Source organism: Gallinula chloropus (assembly GCF_964237585.1).
Source record: "Gallinula chloropus genome assembly, chromosome: 4".
In the NCBI taxonomy this organism is placed as follows: domain Eukaryota; kingdom Metazoa; phylum Chordata; class Aves; order Gruiformes; family Rallidae; genus Gallinula; species Gallinula chloropus.
In genome coordinates, this window is record NC_140088.1 from 24318208 (window position 1) to 24334947 (window position 16740).

The following is a 16740-nucleotide window of genomic DNA, read 5'->3' on the forward strand; positions in this document are numbered from 1 at the left end:
TGTATGTGTGCCATACCCTTGCCTGTCATCTTGAAAAGTGTGTGTAAGTAGGCTCCCAGAAAGCTGAGAGGTTTGGCTTGGTTTTTTCCCTCACAGATTTCAGCCCTGGCTGGCAGGCTGGTGTGTGACATGGCTGAGTGGAAATGGCACCAGCCGAGAGCTCTTTCACCTCCTGCAGTAACGTACGGAACCACTTGACTTCCTGCTTACAGATCTATTGGAAGGAAAACTTTTAAAACGCCTTTTTTGTTTGTTTTATTTATTTATGTTTTAATTTTGTAAATTGCTTTTATTACGGTTCCCTCGGAGGGGGCCGGGTAGAGGCGGCGATGCGGCCGAGGTGCCCGCCCCGAGCGGCGGCAGCGCCCCGCGCAAGCGCTGTCAGGCGGCGGCCCCGCCCCGCCGCGCAGCCATGGCGCTCTCGGAGGAGGCGCTGAGGAAACAGCTGGCGAAGGTGCGCGCGGGCCTGCCCGCCTGCGGGGCGGCCGCGCGCTGGGCGGGGGGCACCGAGGCGCTGGCGGGGCGCGGGCAGGGGAAAGGCTGTGGGGAGTGCCGGGAGGAACGGGGTGGCTCACCTGAAGCGGGAGGGGACGGGGCGTGGGAGGTGGAGCGTCCGGACGATGCCGGTCGGCGGAAAGTTCCCGCCTGGGAGCCTCTGCCGGCCGGGCGCTGGCATGAGGCGCCGGGAGGGGAGGGGAAGGGAAGGGCAGGGCCGTGCGGTTCGGCAGCCCCCCCCCCGCCCCGCTGCCAGCCGGCAGCGCGGTGCTGCCGTCTTTCACTTCGCGCTCGTAGCTGGTGCGAGGCTTCCGTCCCGCTGGGGGTGCGGGACCCGCCTTGCCCTACCGCAGCTGGGTCTCAGGTTGCGCCGGGCGCGGCTGTCTCGCTGCGGGTCGGGCCGCGGCCGCACGCGTGGCGTGGTGCGTGCAGCCGCGGCCCGGCGCTGTCGGGATGGGTACTGGCTTCTTCGGGGCCCCTCTGCGGCACTCCGTGCTGTGGAAACACCGGTTTGCCTTCGCGGCTCCCTCTGCGGCCAGGGCAGTTCAATTTCCATGCGAGAAGCTGAGGTAGGCGCGCCTAAGTTTTGGGCATGCCAAGTAATGTCAGGTGTGCAGTGGGAAAGGTGCGTGTCCCAGCCGCCCCTACCTCCTCGGGTGCTTGGGAAAGATCAAAGTCTGGAATAGGAATGTCTCGGTTTGCGTTATGAATGAGCAGCCGGCCAGCTGGGGAAAGGTGGCTCTGATGCCACAGCTAGATGTAGCACCACTGCTCAAGTTAAGCTGTGCTGGCATCCCTCATGGGGGCACCTTCTGTTTTCTAATTTTGTTTTGTTTTGTTTTGACTGCTTGACTTTGCAGAACCCTGTAAGACCGAATGGGGAGGATCAGAATAAAAGGTGTTTCTTTCTTGCACAAACGTGGGAAATAATCGTGCCACCCGCATAGCTGCGGTATTGCTGCTGTTTCTGGGGGGTGCCTTGCTGAAGGGGCTGTAGATTTTAGCTACAACTTGTGACCCTGTGCAGTGAATAACTCTTAAGGCACTGTCAGGCTGCAGTTGTGTTTGCATAAGCAAGGGTTCCAGGGCAGCTCCAAACGTCTTCGAACGAGAAGGAGATACTCTGGCCTAGGAAGTGGAAAATATTAACTCCCAGATGTGGGAGGATGCAAGCCTCTTGGAAGTTCAGGTGTCAGGCTGTCTGTGGACAGTCTCAATTAAGTAGCAGCGGCACATTCTGGCTGATAATTACTTTCAGAACACATTCCAAGCGTCAGTACTTCTGTTAATCTGTGGGCAGGGTTTCTGCAGGCAGGAAAGAGGAATGCATTATTTTGTTTGAATTTTTTCAGCTCTCAAGGACAGTTTAAACATGAAAAAATTGTCCCAGACGAAATTCACATTTCATATGTGTGAGGAAATCAACATCTTCTAAAACTTGTGTGCAGATGTATAAAAATGTGCAGATAGATCTGAGTTCTTGGCAGTAACTGTCAGTTGATAATGACTATGTTTTTCTGTGTGGTTTATATTTTTATATTGCCTTTATTGTGTGCAGAGGAGACTAAATTTTATTAAGCCTCTTCTCACACAGCTGTAAAGAGGAAGGAAGGGTATATAAGGAGTAATGTTCAGTATTTGAGTCATAAGGTGGAAACAGCAGACCTGCAACACCCTTCATCATTTTTTTAAGAGAATTTATTTCAAACCAAAACTATAATCATACAAGTAATTACTACCTACTCCTCGTGTTTCCACCTTCTCTTGGTGTCTTTTTCCCTACCTCTGGTAATGACAGAAGAAACCTTTCAAGTTAAACTCTTTTTCTTCATTTTTTTCTTTCTCTCTTCTTCTCAGTATAAGTTCAGAGATCTGACAGTGGAAGAAGTAAAGAATGTCAGCAAGATCTACCCAAACTTCACATTCTCCATGAACACATACAGTAAGAAGTGATACAGTTACTTTGAACTAATTGTGGGCATTCTTACTTGCCATAAATTCAGGCTGTGTGTAGTCGAATCTAAACAGTGTGAATATCTTTCAGTTGTGTTCCTGCCTTTATTTTGACTTCCAGTAAAATTTCTCATGCCATGTGAATATTTCTGGAAGCCCTTTAAAGAATGCATATGTGTAAAAACCTAAGCAACTCATTCACTAAATTTAATTTTATTGGAACTTCTCAGTAATTGGAGAGGATTGATGTTCTTTTAAATTCTCTGTATGTAGTAGCACTTTTCCTGTATCCTGTGATTGTATCAAAAGTGTTTTGATGTCTTTAGCTTATCAGGTCTAACTCCCAGAATCCCTGAGCATCACTGAAATTTCCTACACCACCAGAATTACCCAGGACAAGAGATTTTTCAGTTGGACCAATGCAATTTCCATTAAGATTCCATTAAGGAATTATCTCAGAGGAGGAGGGAGGACCTTAGTAAAAGGCCAATCTTGCTTCTTTCAGAAGCAGTGTGTTTGCTTTCTTGAGAAAAATTAGCACTGTGGGTTGGATTTCCATCCAGATTTGAAAGGATTTGTTGCTATTGTTTTTTTTTAATTGCATTTTTAATTTCAGCCTTCAAGGATGGATCCCAGAAGGACCTCCTGAACTTTAGTGGTACTGTTCCAGTGAAATATGGTAGGATAAATCAAGTCTTATTTCGTTACCAGTTATCAATTAACTGTAAAATGTGCTGGGTGTTGCCTGTTAACAGCATGCCCTGCAGCTGCTTTAAGGGTGGCCAGAAAGGATTTTGCATAGATCTGCAGAAGCTGCTTTTACTGCATCAACAAGTGCCTTCATGCACACACAGACGTTGAAATAAGGTGGTATTAATTAGATAAGTCAATTAACTATTAAAAAAGACATGTAGCTTGAGACTATTTAGGCCAACTCTGGTTCTATTGGAGGCTGTGTGAACTGGCTGCCCCTGTGTGGAGACAGAAGTTGGACTTGACGATCCTTATGGGTCCTCTCCAACTCAGGTTATTCTGTGATTCTATGAACTCTACAAGCCCTGTGCTTGTATAAACAGTGTCTAAATATAAAGAGCATGTAATTTTTTATTTTTAACTTCTAGCCTTTGAAGTCTTAGGTAAAGCTCTTAATAGATGCCTCCTTGCATTAGTTGTTGAGTCCTAAAATAAGCATGAAATGCACAGATGCAAGAGAAATATTTCTTTGCCCAGAAAAGGGGACATGTTGGCTGATAGAATACCCTGGGAAACAAAACAACAACAAAGCTTTGTATGGGCAAAGACACAATTGGTAGCACTTCCAGTTGATCCAGACACGTCTGTTTTTTATTAACTAGCCTAAGTAACATAGGTACTTTCAGAGTGAGTCTAGAAAGTCAGGCTTTTTTTCTTTGTTATTATGAAGTGTGAAGCATGTGCATATGCCCCTGGTGTTTGGTGCCTCTTTTCAATGCAGAAGGTAGTAATGGCTTTTATCTTGTGTTGAACAGGTAACTCCTATAATATACCTATTCATCTGTGGATTCTGGATTCTTATCCCTTTGCTCCCCCCATTTGCTTCTTGAAGCCGACTGTCAACATGGGCATTTCAGTGGGAAAGCATGTTGATGCTCATGGCAGGATTTATTTGCCCTACCTGCAAAACTGGAGCCATGTAAGAGGGCTGATGGGGGGAAGGAGGGATTTGGGAAAAATGTGTGGTATCCTATGGAGACCAGTGAAGATGAGTGAGTCTGGGGCTTTTTGGGTTTTCCATGTTTTTTATTGTTAAATACCTAACAATTATGCAAGAGAAGCAGACTCTTGAAATTACAGCTTTCAGACAGTCTGAAGCAGTTGTAAAGGGCATTATAAGTGTAAGGGAAATTATTTTAAGCTGAAGATAAAAGGGACTGACTTGCTTACAAAGCAGTGTGAGCTTCATTATACTTTTTCCTTTGTTGCTGTGAATGGTGAATAATAATACTTGACAAACTGAGTATCCCTCAAGAAGGTTCAATGGAAGTTTCTACCTTTTATGTATGTCTCAGCAGAAGTCAGGAACATCAGCACAGAGATTCAGAAGCCAATGCTGTTGCTAAATAATTTTCCACACTGTATTAAATAACTTACTAAGTATGACTGACAGGCCAGTAAAAATGATCTGATGAATGCTAGTTTTCTGAAATAGATGAGATATATTTTATATTATTGCTATAGAAATTCCCATGGGAATTTCCCACAGGGACTTCATTGTGTGTTTTGCCCAAAGGAGGACTGCATTGTCAAACTCCAGACAATTAAGCTCATCTGAGAACACTGAACTATATTTCCTTTAGCTGTGATCTGTCATGTTTATAATATTGGATGTGCCTGTATCAAAGGCTTCCTCATGTATGCCTTCAAAAACTAGCTGCACTGATAATTTCAATTTTATAGTTCCTCTTTGTTAAATTCCTGTTACTTTCCAAACAGAGTATGGATTATCTTTTTAGAAAGTGGTGCTTTTCCTTCCCTTAAATGTTTATGCAAGTGTTAGGGATGTCAGGATTTCTAATCTGATTACATTTGGTAGAGCTATGGTTCTTTCTGACCTACTGCAGGTTAAAGCTAATACCACTATATGAAATAGCTAGTGAACTCTTTTGACTTCTGTATTGCTATATTTCAGCCTAAATCAACAGTCATTGGATTAATCAAGGAAATGATTGCAAAATTTGAGGAAGAGCTCCCTCTATATTCACTGTCATCTTCTGATGCAGCCAGGCAATCAGAACTTCTCTCCTACATTGCAAAGATTACTGAAGGTGTGAATGTTTTCATACACTTGTTTGTCATTTTCTTATACGATGGATGTTTTGTTTATTATTATTACATGTGATGGGTTGGCCTGGCTGGAGGCCAGGTGCCCACCAAGGTTGCTTTGTCACTCCCCTTCTCATCTGAGCAGAGAAGATGTAACAAAAGGCTCATGACTTGAGATATGGACAGGGAGAGATCACTCACTGATTACCCTCAAGGGCAAACCAGTCTCCACTTAGAAAAAAATCTATTCCAAAACAAAACAGAGTAATGAGAAATCAAATCTTAAAACACTTTCCCCCACCCCTCCCTTCTTCCTGGGCTTAACTTTTCTCCTGAGTTTTGCAGGGAATGGGTGTTTCAGTCAGTTCATCACACGTTATCTCTGCTGCTCCTTCCTCCTCAGGGGTAGACTCCTCATGCCCTTCAGCATAGGGTCCCTCTCATGGAAGGCAGTCCTCCAGGACCAGACTGCTCCAGCATGGGTCCGCCACAGGGTCACAAGTCCTGCCAGCAAACCTGCTCTAGAGTGCCTCTCTGTCTCCATAGGTCCTTCCAAGAGCTTGCTGTAGCACAGGCTTCCCACAGGTTTACAGCCTCCTTCAGGTGCTTCCCCCTGCTCCAGTGTGGGGTCTTCCACAGGCTGCAGCAGAATCTTTGCTCCCCGTCATCCTCTCCAGGCTGTGGGGGAGCAGCCTGCCTCACCATGATCTTTACCACTGGCTGCAGGGGAAGCTCAGCTCTGGCAAATTTCTGCTCTGGCACCTGGAGCATCTCCTTTTGCTTCTTCACTGACCTTGGTGTCTGCAGAATTACTTACATCTTCTCACTCATCTCTCTGGCTGCAAAAACTGATCTTTTTTTTCTTTCTTTTATTTTTTTTCCTCCCTTTCTTAAATATGTTATCACAGAGGTGCTACTAACGTTGTTGATGAGCTTGGCCTTGGACAGCAGTGGTGGTTCTTTCTTGTAGCCAGCTGGTCCTGACTCTGTTAGACGTAGGGGAAACTTCTAGCAGCTTCTTGCAGAAGCCACCTCTGCAGCCCCCCCGCTACCAAAACCTTGCCACACAAACCCAAAACATTACTTAATATTAAGAAGATGCCTACACAATTTTAATATCTGAATTTTTGATGCTTGCGTGTCCACAGTGTTTGGTATTTTCTCTGTTTAATAAGAAGTGCTTCTTTTTGAGTGGAGAAATCAGATTCTCTTTGAGTAAGCAGCTCGTTTTGGATGCTTGCAGTTAAGCCTACTGAAAAATGGTGCAGGCTTGGTTCTGCTTGTTAGAAATGACTGCAGTGAAACTCATTGTGAGATCTTGCAAAAGGGAAATGTGATTTTTGTTAGAAACAAGTAGATTCTACCCAATCACATTCATTCTCTTGTGTCTCATTCACTCACGCTCACATCCACAGTCGTAAGACCCGAGACCCGTCTGACCACAATTAACTGGTGTGTGATGATAAGGACAAGGGTTGCTAGCTGTTGAGTCCATACCACATCACTTGTGTGGTTCTTGTTCAGTGGTGACAACCTGATTTTGGATTTGTCTTTTGTACCCTTTGGGAGTGGATGCTGCCTGGCACTTTTCCCTCATTACTTTATTTCACCCGCTCTAAGACATGGGCAAAATTCCTGAATTTCGCTGCTCTCATGTTTTCCTTACCTGGGTTTTTAATGGCTCCAGTCTTGTTGTTCATCCTGATGCATTTTTTTTCAGGTCAGTTTTTTTTCTCCTCTTTTAGTGACATCACAGATGGTTATCTGTGGTAACTGGTGCAAAACTTCCCCTTTAACCCTGTCCTGCTGTTTCTTGTGGTTACTGTATACACGTGCGTGCTTGTGAGCACACGTATGTCTGTGCACACAAAGCATTTCTAAGCAATTGATCTTAACGTTTCTGTTACAAATCTCTCAGATTTATACTCAGAATGACAGTTGTTATGTTACCAGCAGCATTGACCAAACCTCAGATTGTTGTGATTAAATTGCATTTTGCATGTCTTTGTAAAATATTTAATATTTTCCAAGAATTTATGACCCTGGTGTATATTCACACCTGTAACAGTAGCAAAGGGAGTATTGTTTGTATGTTCTTAGCGTTTAGCTTCTTGTTATTGTTATGCTCATATTTTCTACTTAGTGAAAAAAAACATTCTTAGAGAGAGAGGAATATTTGTGTTTTACACCTTGCAAGTTTTGTTGAATTTTCTGTGGTCAGACTTGAAGAAGTTTATGTAGTTTGGTTTAACTCTGGCACAACCGTGATCCTTTATGAAGCAACAATGCTAAGTTTGTGGTTTTCTTTTAATTGTAGGAGATACTGACATGAAATCAAAGAGTAAAATTGGTGGAGGCAAAACTGAAGGATGTTTTAACAAAATTACTGTTGTTGGAGCTGGAGATCTTGGCATTGCCTGTGTGCTAGCAATTGCAGCAAAGGTACATAATTATTATAAATAGCAACAGACCTGATTAATAGATAGGCTTCCAATGTAGTTCTTAGTGTCTGACATGTAGAAATAACTCAGAAGTTTTAATAGTCATGTCATTTGCTTCTTCAAGGACACACAGAACTGTTAGGTTTTGCCTTGTTCTCTCAGTCAGTTGAATATTGAACTCACTGTCTTTATTTTGGCTGGGATACAGTTCATTTTCTTGCTAGCAGCTACTATAGTGCACTGCAGCTCAGGAACTAGCTGAGCATTGGGTTTGCGTGATGAGCAGTTGTGTTGTGTGTCACTTATTTTGTTGTTGTTGTTACTCTGTTCTGTCCTGTCAATCTGTCCTTAGCTCACCAGTTTTACCTCTTCAATTCTCTTCCCCATCCCACAGGGAAAGGTGGCTGAGTGACTAAACAGATGTGTGGTTGTTTTAAATCCCTGCTGGGTTAAGCCATGACTTTCACTTGTTTTGAAAATCCTTAGTTAAAGGATTCTTGCCTAAGGATTCTAGCCTCTTACAATTGGGACCTAGTCCTCTGGAAAAGGATAATCTGTAGACAGTGTGTACTACAGCATGGAGGCAACAGTAGCTTCAACACTTGTAACTTTTCAAGAGATGGTTTGGGAAGTTTTTTGTTTATTTTGTAGAGAGTTTAATTGGAAAGTAACACATTACACTAAATGATAACACATTAAACTAAAATATTTTCCTTGTGATTTGACACTAATTTTAGACACTGATTTTGTTTGAATTATATGCAATGCAACACACCCTGGTATTGGAAGAGTACTGTTTTTTATTCCTCACACCCACAAGAAGTTTTGGGTTACTTTATTGTTGATCTGCATTATTTTTACTCATACAGGGTACTGCAGACAAGGTGGTTCTTTTGGACCTTTCTGAAGGTGCAGCAAAAGGAGGGACCATGGACTTGGAGATCTTTGCTCTGCCAAATGTGGAGATCAGTAAAGGTACTTACTGTTGTTTCTAGAAGGGGAGTGAGTACTGTACCATGAGTGCTTGTGCCCATTTAATGAGAGCAGGATGCCTGAGGAGATGCAGAGGCTCAGGCATACAGGACATATTTTTAAAAAGATGCTGTTATCTTTTCATAGCTTCTTGCTTTTCTTCATCTTTTCAGGGTAAAGTTGGGAAGGGAAGGCTTGGCATTGCTTTTATTTCATTCTCCTTATAGAGGTAGATGTGTGTGAGTCTGTGCTTTGAGGGTAAGGAGCTACTGCTAAAATTGTGCTTGCGCAGAGATAGAGAGAAGTCAGGTGGCAGAGAGAGGAAAGAAGGAGGGAAGATACATGTATGTTAAGGAATAAGAGGTAGCTGTGAGAGCAGTGTTAAAAGGCTAATAAAGGTAAGTTTCAAAGTACTACTTTCCTAGATTAGTGTTGAACATGCACATGGCAAATAGTTCTTGAACACTTTCACCGCATATTCGAAGAGTTATTTCTTAACAATTTTGTCCTCAATTAGCTGTGTTACAGTTCAACAGAGTTGATGCTATGTCTCTGTAATTATACAGTCTTTGACAGTTGTAGTCACAGAGATTGAGGTGATGTGGGTCTAAAGCTCTTCCACAGGGGAAGCTGAAACCGAATTGAGCAACTTCCCCATTCTTCCTTGCTTGTCAGTCATGGTCTTCTGTTCCTTACACCCTCTGGAAGATAAAATGGAGTGCTTTCTTGTGCTTCTGATGTAATTTATCTTATTTTGGGGGCAGGGACTTGTTCTGGTTCCACCAGGCAGGTGCCTTATCTGCTTATTCTGCACTTGACGTTGCCTGCTGCACATACCTTGATCTTGTCTTGCAGGTTTTCCTGTTAGCACATATTTTCCTGAACCCCGGTTGTGCAACTGTACCACAAATCTCTGTTTGTGCTTTTGTGGTTACCTATAATATAGTTACATTTAGCTGTGGTATAAAAACCTTCTATGTTGTTACTGGCTACCCTATTAGTAGTGCTACATTATTATAAAATGCTTACACACTGTCACCTGTTACTTTAGTCTGCTTACATCTAGGTTTAGGGCAAGCTGGTATTAATTATATCCTTCTTAGTGTGATTCCAGTTTTTCAGTGCATTAAGCCTCTGGTTTGGCTTCAGCTGGTTCCAGAAGTGTGTGACAGTCACATCACCTTGTTTCTGTGTCCAAGCTGATCACCTGTATAGTGCTTAGATATTCAGAGTTACTTGCTAAGGGCAGCTTTGATGTGCCAATTTCTGCAGCGAATGTAGTTGTGTGTTTTCTTGGACTAATACATGTGTGTCTCTTACTTGAGGTAATAGACTTTTCAGGCTGTCTACACATCTTTGAGCTTATAAGATCAAAAATCATAAAAGCCTCAGAGAACGGACTTAGAAGTCTTTCCTCCTCTTTAAAAATCAGAATAACAATGAAGGAGCCTTTTCATGGTTTCTTTCTTTTTCCTCTCTTGCTAAGAAAATTCAGAAAAGCTTATCTGTCAACCCTATCTAGATGTTTTCTGGTCTCAGCTCTGTAACCTCAGACAAATTGCACTCTGCCTTCTGTGTAATTCAACTATGGAACAGGAAAAGTAGTTCTGTGGGCGAGCTGTGTTTTACAGGTACTGTCAAAGTGCCCCTAATTGCACATTATGGGTTAGGGGGGCAGGGAGATGACAAGGAGGGAAGAATCCCTAAGTTGAATGTTGTAGTTCAGCCTTTGGACAGCTCTTTGTTTTGCATCCAAAACTTGATAGAACAAAGTAAATTTTTAAAAAATATTTTGTTTATATTTTCAGATTTTTCTGCTTCAGCTGATTCAAAAGTTGTGATACTCACAGTTAATTCTCTGGGTAATGCTCAGACCTACCTTGATGTCATACAAAGCAATGTGGATCTGTTCAGAGGAATTGTCCCAGCAATAGCACACTACAGTCAGAACACTGTTCTCCTTGTTGCTTCTCATCCAGGTACGTGGTAGTTTGCTTAATGTTCTGTCCCTCAGCTGACTTTCTCTTTGGCCCACTTTAAAAACGTGCTACTGCCAAATATACCTAATTGGTCAACAATGTTTGCTACTCTGAAAGATCTTTTCCTTTTCAGCTTTGAGCAGAACACTCTTTGAGGGTTTTTTCTTTACTGTTATCAAGACAAAAGAAAATAGTATACTTTGTTTTGTATGAAAGGTATGTATTTCTGTATGTTTCTGTACATAGTTTCCATCTGGCTGTCTCTAGAAGACATCCATTGGCTGTTGTCCTGTCAGTTGTGAGCTTTATGTGTACGTGTCTCCCATACAGTAAGGATAGATGCATGTGTGTTCTGTGCTGTGGGATCAGACTCGTGGACCACTAATAAAATGTAGTGTTGATAGTACATGTTGCAGCTGTGTTTTGGTGAAAAGTTTAAATCTGTTGGGTAAGTGATGCTGTGAACTAAGACAAAGCAAAAACACTACTTAAAAGGGAAAGAAGTAGGTGTGAGCCTCTCTGTCCTGTAAACACATTGAAGACAACCCTTTCCTATTTCTCAAGTCTTCATACCCTTCCTATCATTTAGAGCTGTGGAGTTGGAGAAAAGAGGGATTGCCAAATGAAATTAAAAACTGGCTGAATTAATTTTAGAATTGTGAAATTTTTGGTAGAGAGAAGCGTGGTGACTCATTCTGAAGTTTCACTTAACTTCTCTTAAAACATTCCTTGGGCTGTGAATTTTCTCTACCTCCTTCCCACCTGACCTGGTGATTTAGGTTGAAATAAGCAACTGATGTTCTTGCATACTTACACCTTTCCTAAAGTAAACAACTTGGTTCTGAGCTTTTCATAATTGTGATTTGTAGTTTGTAGTTGTGTTGCATTTTTAGTGGTTCTGCATGTCAACGTATTTTTCTTTGACCCATAGTTGAAATAATGACATATGTGTCATGGAAGCTGAGTGCATTTCCCAAAAGCAGAGTTATTGGAGTAGGTGCCAACCTAGATACTGAGAGATTTCAGCATATACTGACAAACCTTTTGAAGGCACAGGTGCTGGCAAAAGATGCTTGGATTATTGGTGAACAAGGGGAAGACAAAGGTAACGTGATACTTTATGATGACTATAAGTACGTAATGTCCTGGCAATGCTTAATTAATTGAGTAATGAAAGAGTAATTGAGAGAAGTAATGAAGGTAGTCATAAAGAAGGTGGTAAGTTTTCATAATAATGGTTCTAAATAATACAGTTTTGGGATGTGCCCAAGACAGGTGACCTGGAGTGGCAGCAAAAGCGTTTGACAAAAAAAACAATACAGAAAATATAACCTCAAATGCTTTTTATTTGGTGTAATCATATAGGTTAGAGGTGCAGAAAGAGGAAGGAAGTGTGGTATAATACGTGGTAGGTTGCTGATAAGAATCGTTACATATTACTGCATTTTTAAGCAAGTGTCTCTGGCTAAGAGCTGCTATAGAGTTTCAGTAGTGCAGGGAACCTTAGAAGGAACCACACACCTACATTTGGGTGGTTGTGGGGAAAGGGAAGTTTGGAAAGCTTGGCTTTCTCCCCACCTTCTCTCCACCTTTATCTGGTACCTATTTTAGTCACAGTTTAAATGTATGTTTAAATGTTAATTTTAATTTAATTTAAATGTTTCCATTTAGTACTGTCATGGACTGGTGGTCATTTAGTTGCAAATCAAACAGACGCAATGGCTGCTTGTAACTTAAGGGAAAACGTGGCTGGCAGGTAATGCTGTTACAATCTTAATTTTTTTTCTTTTTGTCCAGGCATTTGGTATTTTTTCCTTCAGCTTTTTGGGAAGAACAAGATGTTTGCTGTAGAATATTCACACATCCAGTTTATAGGAAATTGTAGGTCTGAGTGTCATTCGCTCTCCTATCTGTTTATGTGCCTGGTCTTTCTCTGAAACTCTCAGTTGTGCCTGCAAAAATCTAAGGATGAGATGAGCTTTGTAGAATATACACTAGAATTTTAGAGCTGCCAGTTCAAGTATGTTTTGAAAAAAAACCCCCAAAAGTAGACAAGCCTTCTGGCATAATTTTCTTGGAGCTTGTGTGGCAGCAGTTTTTGTCAAAGAACATGTTTGGATCACTTGTTAGTAGTGGGGGTAAAATACACAGAAAGAAATTCTTCAAAGCAGTCCCTTATTACCTTCTGTTATTTTCCAAAGCAGAGAATCATGGGTTTATCATAGAATCATAGTTTATAATATGCTTTACCTGATACAGTACACTTATTCTGTCTTTCAGGTTTTACATACAAACCAAAATAGGAATAAATGAAATCTAAACATTGTGTTTTTCTCCTTTTCCTGGTTTATATAGAGCTATGGAAGTTCTGAAGGGAAAAGGTCAGAGGTCTTGGTCTGTTGGGCTCTCGGTTGCTGATTTGACTGACAGTATACTGAAAGATAAAAGAAAGGTTCATTCTGTATCCACTCTGGCAAAGGTAAACATGCTATTAATGCCTTTTGGTTGGCACTGTAATTATATGATTTAACTGTTCTGAGGCAGCACTACTTCCGTGACTTTATTTCAACAACAGTTTTCAATTCTGGTCCAAAAATGACCAAGTATTGGTTGTTCTCTTAATCTGAATCCAATATTCAAAATTACTCTCTCAAAAATACAAGAGTCCAGAGGGGAAATATGTTCAGGGTTGCTGACCAACTACCCTGGGATAGCTGTATTTAGCAAATGAAGAGAAATGTGTGTGTCACGGTTTCCAGATGCTCAGTATTGAATGTAGATTCTTCTGGCGGTCAAAAGAGTTCAGTGTCTTTTATGGAAGTACACAATACATTTTCTGCCAGTATTTTATTTGTCCAGCTTTGAAACAGCTGCTTTTTTTTTGCTTCTTGATACTTCACACTTGAGTAAAAGATTATAAAGGTATATTTAACTTAAAACTGTAAACTGAACTTTGCATTCAGTCATTTTACATGAGAAAAAAAAGTAGAAACATTTACTGGTCACTTGTATTTATAGACTTTGTAAGGGTGATTTGCATGCCCTAGTGCAGGGAAGTTGAGCAGGCTGCTTATTGTATCAGGTACAGACATACACCTAACTTCATCTGTGAACTAAATTAAGATACAGAGGCAATGCAAGTCTCTTAAACTGCAGAGTAGCTACAGAATGTTAATTTTCCCATACAGATGCTAAACCAAAAAAATGTACAATGAAACCTTGATAGGGATAAAAGTTTAATAACGTCTCACAGGATGATTATAGGATCAGTGCTTGGAAAATGTTCACTAGGTAGCACTCTTTGGTTGCATTTTTAAATTTCTTTTGTTAGGTCCTAGAAGAACTGCTGATGCTATGCTATCAAGTCTCCCTGCCTGTTCTACTTAAAACAATGATGAGATTGTAGTATAAGCTTTGCCTGCATTATAGATGTCTGATACATCTATTGCATAGACTGTATAGATTCTGTCTATACAGGACTTGTTGGAGTCTAGAGGAGGGCCACAAAAGATGATCAGAAGGCTGGAGCACCTCTCCTATGAGGACAGGCTGAGAGAGTTGGGCTTGTTCAGCCTGGAGAAGAGAAGGGTCTGGGGAGACTTTATAGCAGCCATACAGTACCTAAAGGGGGCCTATGGGAAAGCTGGGGTGGGGCTGTTTGTTAGGGAGTATAGTGATAGGACAAGGGGTAATGGGTTTAAACTGCAGAAGGGCAGATTTAGATTAAATATTGGCAAGAAATTCCTCCCTGTGAGGGTGGTGAGGCCCTGGCACAGGCTGCCCAGAGAAGCTGTGGTGACCCCCTGCCTGGCAGTGTTCAAGGCCAGTTTGGATGGGGCTTTGGGCAGCCTGGTCTAGTGGAGGCTGTCCCTGCCCGTGGCAGGGGGTTGGAACTTGATTGTCTTGAAGGTCCCTTCCAACCCAAACCATTCTGTGATTTCATAATCTATAGTGGGAAACTCCTCCAAGTTTACCTTAAAAGTTTGCTTATTTAAAATAAGTTATTTTGTGTAGTTCCAGGCTTCAGACGGACCAGAAATGAGTAACTGTGACAGTTGCCTTTATGTGTTGTTTCAGGGACATTGCAATATAAACAGTGAAGTATTCTTAAGCCTACCATGTATCCTTGGAACCAGTGGAGTGATTGAAACAGTCAAACTAGAAGAAGATCTGCTAGTGCAAGAAAAGCTGCAAAGCAGTGCAGGATCACTTCATGACCTTCAGCAGCAACTGAAACTGTAAGCAAGCACAAGGGAAGCCACAGTGTCTACTCACAACAGCTGGAGATGTGCTAGACAAGAAAGGGTTGCTTGATATATATAGATTTCCATATAAACCAAGTTTTTTTTTACTTTCAAGAAGTGCTTTCCTGGTTTTTGTTTGGATTATTTAATACAGCACTGCACAGTACTTTCTTATTTGAAAAGTACACCTGTGGTAACCAAAATGAGGAGAGTAATGTGTAAGAGTGTTTTGTCTAAATTCAGGTGACTTTTGCCTGTGGTCTTTTTGTTGCTAATTATAGCTCTTGGCACGTCATGAGGACACAGTCTAGGAGAGTGGTTTGGCTTACCCAGCTCTGCAGAAACTCCAGCCTGCAGAGCCCTCTAGAAGTCTTTCTCCTGGTTTTTAAGTGCTGCATCAGAGGCTTCTCCAGAACATGGACACACTGCAGCTCTGCAGGGTGCTGCAGGAGGCAGTTTGACAGCTTGACCTTCCACACCTATCACAGATGCTCTTTTGTCAATAGATTCCTGCTTATTGCTAAGGGGGGGGGGGGGGGGGGGGGGGAGGGGAGCTGAAAGCGTGTCATCAGCTTCCAACCTGAGTATTAGATACCAATTTCTGTTGTGTATTTAATGATGTCTGAGCCTTTCTGGTCATGACATGTTTGTTGGACTTGATGATCTTCAAAGGTCTTTTCCAACCTTGTGATTCTGTTCTTACTGTATAAGGACATTCAGAGTGCTGAAGCATCTGCAGTTCTTTGCTGCGTCCATGCAACACTCTTACCCTGTGCAGCATTGGAACAGGTGCTCTTCCTGCAAGGGAGGAGCAGGATGGCTGGACTTCAAATAAGAATATCTGACAGTTAAGTAATGCAAAAGCCTCTGCGGGTTCAGGCCTTGATCCAAAGCCAGCTGATGTCACTAAGCTTTACCTCAGCCTGAGGGGAATATAGCTACTGGAGAAGGGAACAGAACCTGCAACCCTCCTTGGGGGGAGACCAGGGGTGCAGGAAAAAGCAGGATGTGAATTTTTAGAGAAATGAAAAAGTAGATGTTTTTAAGATAAAGTCGGGTTATTTGGGTTTTTTGGAGGAACTCTTGATTCATTGTGCTGGGAAAAGACTGCATCCATCCTGGTGATAGCTCAGCACCCTGCTGCAGGCAGGGGACGTGTGGGCTCCACTCCTGCTGTGTGCAGCCTAAGAATGTCATTCTGCGTTGTGTTTTGAGCTGTGACTGGTTAAGTATTGATGAGGCTTTCCAAGCAAAAGTCGAACGCGCATCAGAGCTAAAGATCTATTCCATTGTGCCTTCCACTTACACCTCACAAAGACCCAGACTTACAAGGAATTCTGACTTTCTATTGATCTCGAAATTAAGATAAAAATAGAAAGTAAAAAACCTTCAGTCATTTTTTCCCCTCACAGAATACTCCAGTTTCCTTCTCTGTGACTGCCGGGGGCCAGCTCAGCCCTGGCAGCAGCATCTTCAGTGGTGTCTGTCCACCTTTGCTGCCGTGTTCAAAAGGAGCACCCATCCCTATGGCAGGGCTGTGGGGCGGGGTTTGGGGTTTCTTTTTGCTTTGGGAAAAACATTGTCAAGCACTGGCTTCGTGTGCTGCTGGAGGAGTATTTACTCTGTTGAGCGTTTATTCCCCTGCAGTCCAGCGGGTGCTGTATTTAGGGGGGTGGTTTTTATTAATAAGCCTTAATCATTAAAAGCTGCGGACGCCTCCAGGGCTGCGCTTAGGTCGGTGCTTCCGTTACAGAGTCACCGACCTTCGCCAGGCGGAAGAAACGACGCTGCTGCGCTCGCGTCGCGCTCCCTGGCCCTGCCCCGCGGCCGGCAGCTCGGCGCTGCTCCGGCGGG

At 42.5% G+C, this 16740-nt stretch overlaps 1 protein-coding gene across 1 annotated transcript; it reads left to right on the forward strand.

Annotated features, from left to right (window-relative positions):
• Window positions 1-412: 412 nt before the first annotated feature.
• UEVLD (UEV and lactate/malate dehyrogenase domains) lies at window positions 413-14997 on the forward strand (the record flags this gene model as incomplete). Its single annotated transcript, XM_084264067.1, has 12 exons — window positions 413-454; window positions 2353-2437; window positions 3065-3127; window positions 3957-4120; window positions 5117-5252; window positions 7568-7692; window positions 8561-8666; window positions 10472-10642; window positions 11574-11747; window positions 12314-12398; window positions 12998-13121; window positions 14720-14997. 12 exons carry the CDS (start codon window positions 413-415, stop codon window positions 14882-14884), a joined length of 1440 nt encoding a protein of 479 aa, XP_084120193.1. The 3' UTR covers window positions 14885-14997.
• Window positions 14998-16740: the final 1743 nt, after the last annotated feature.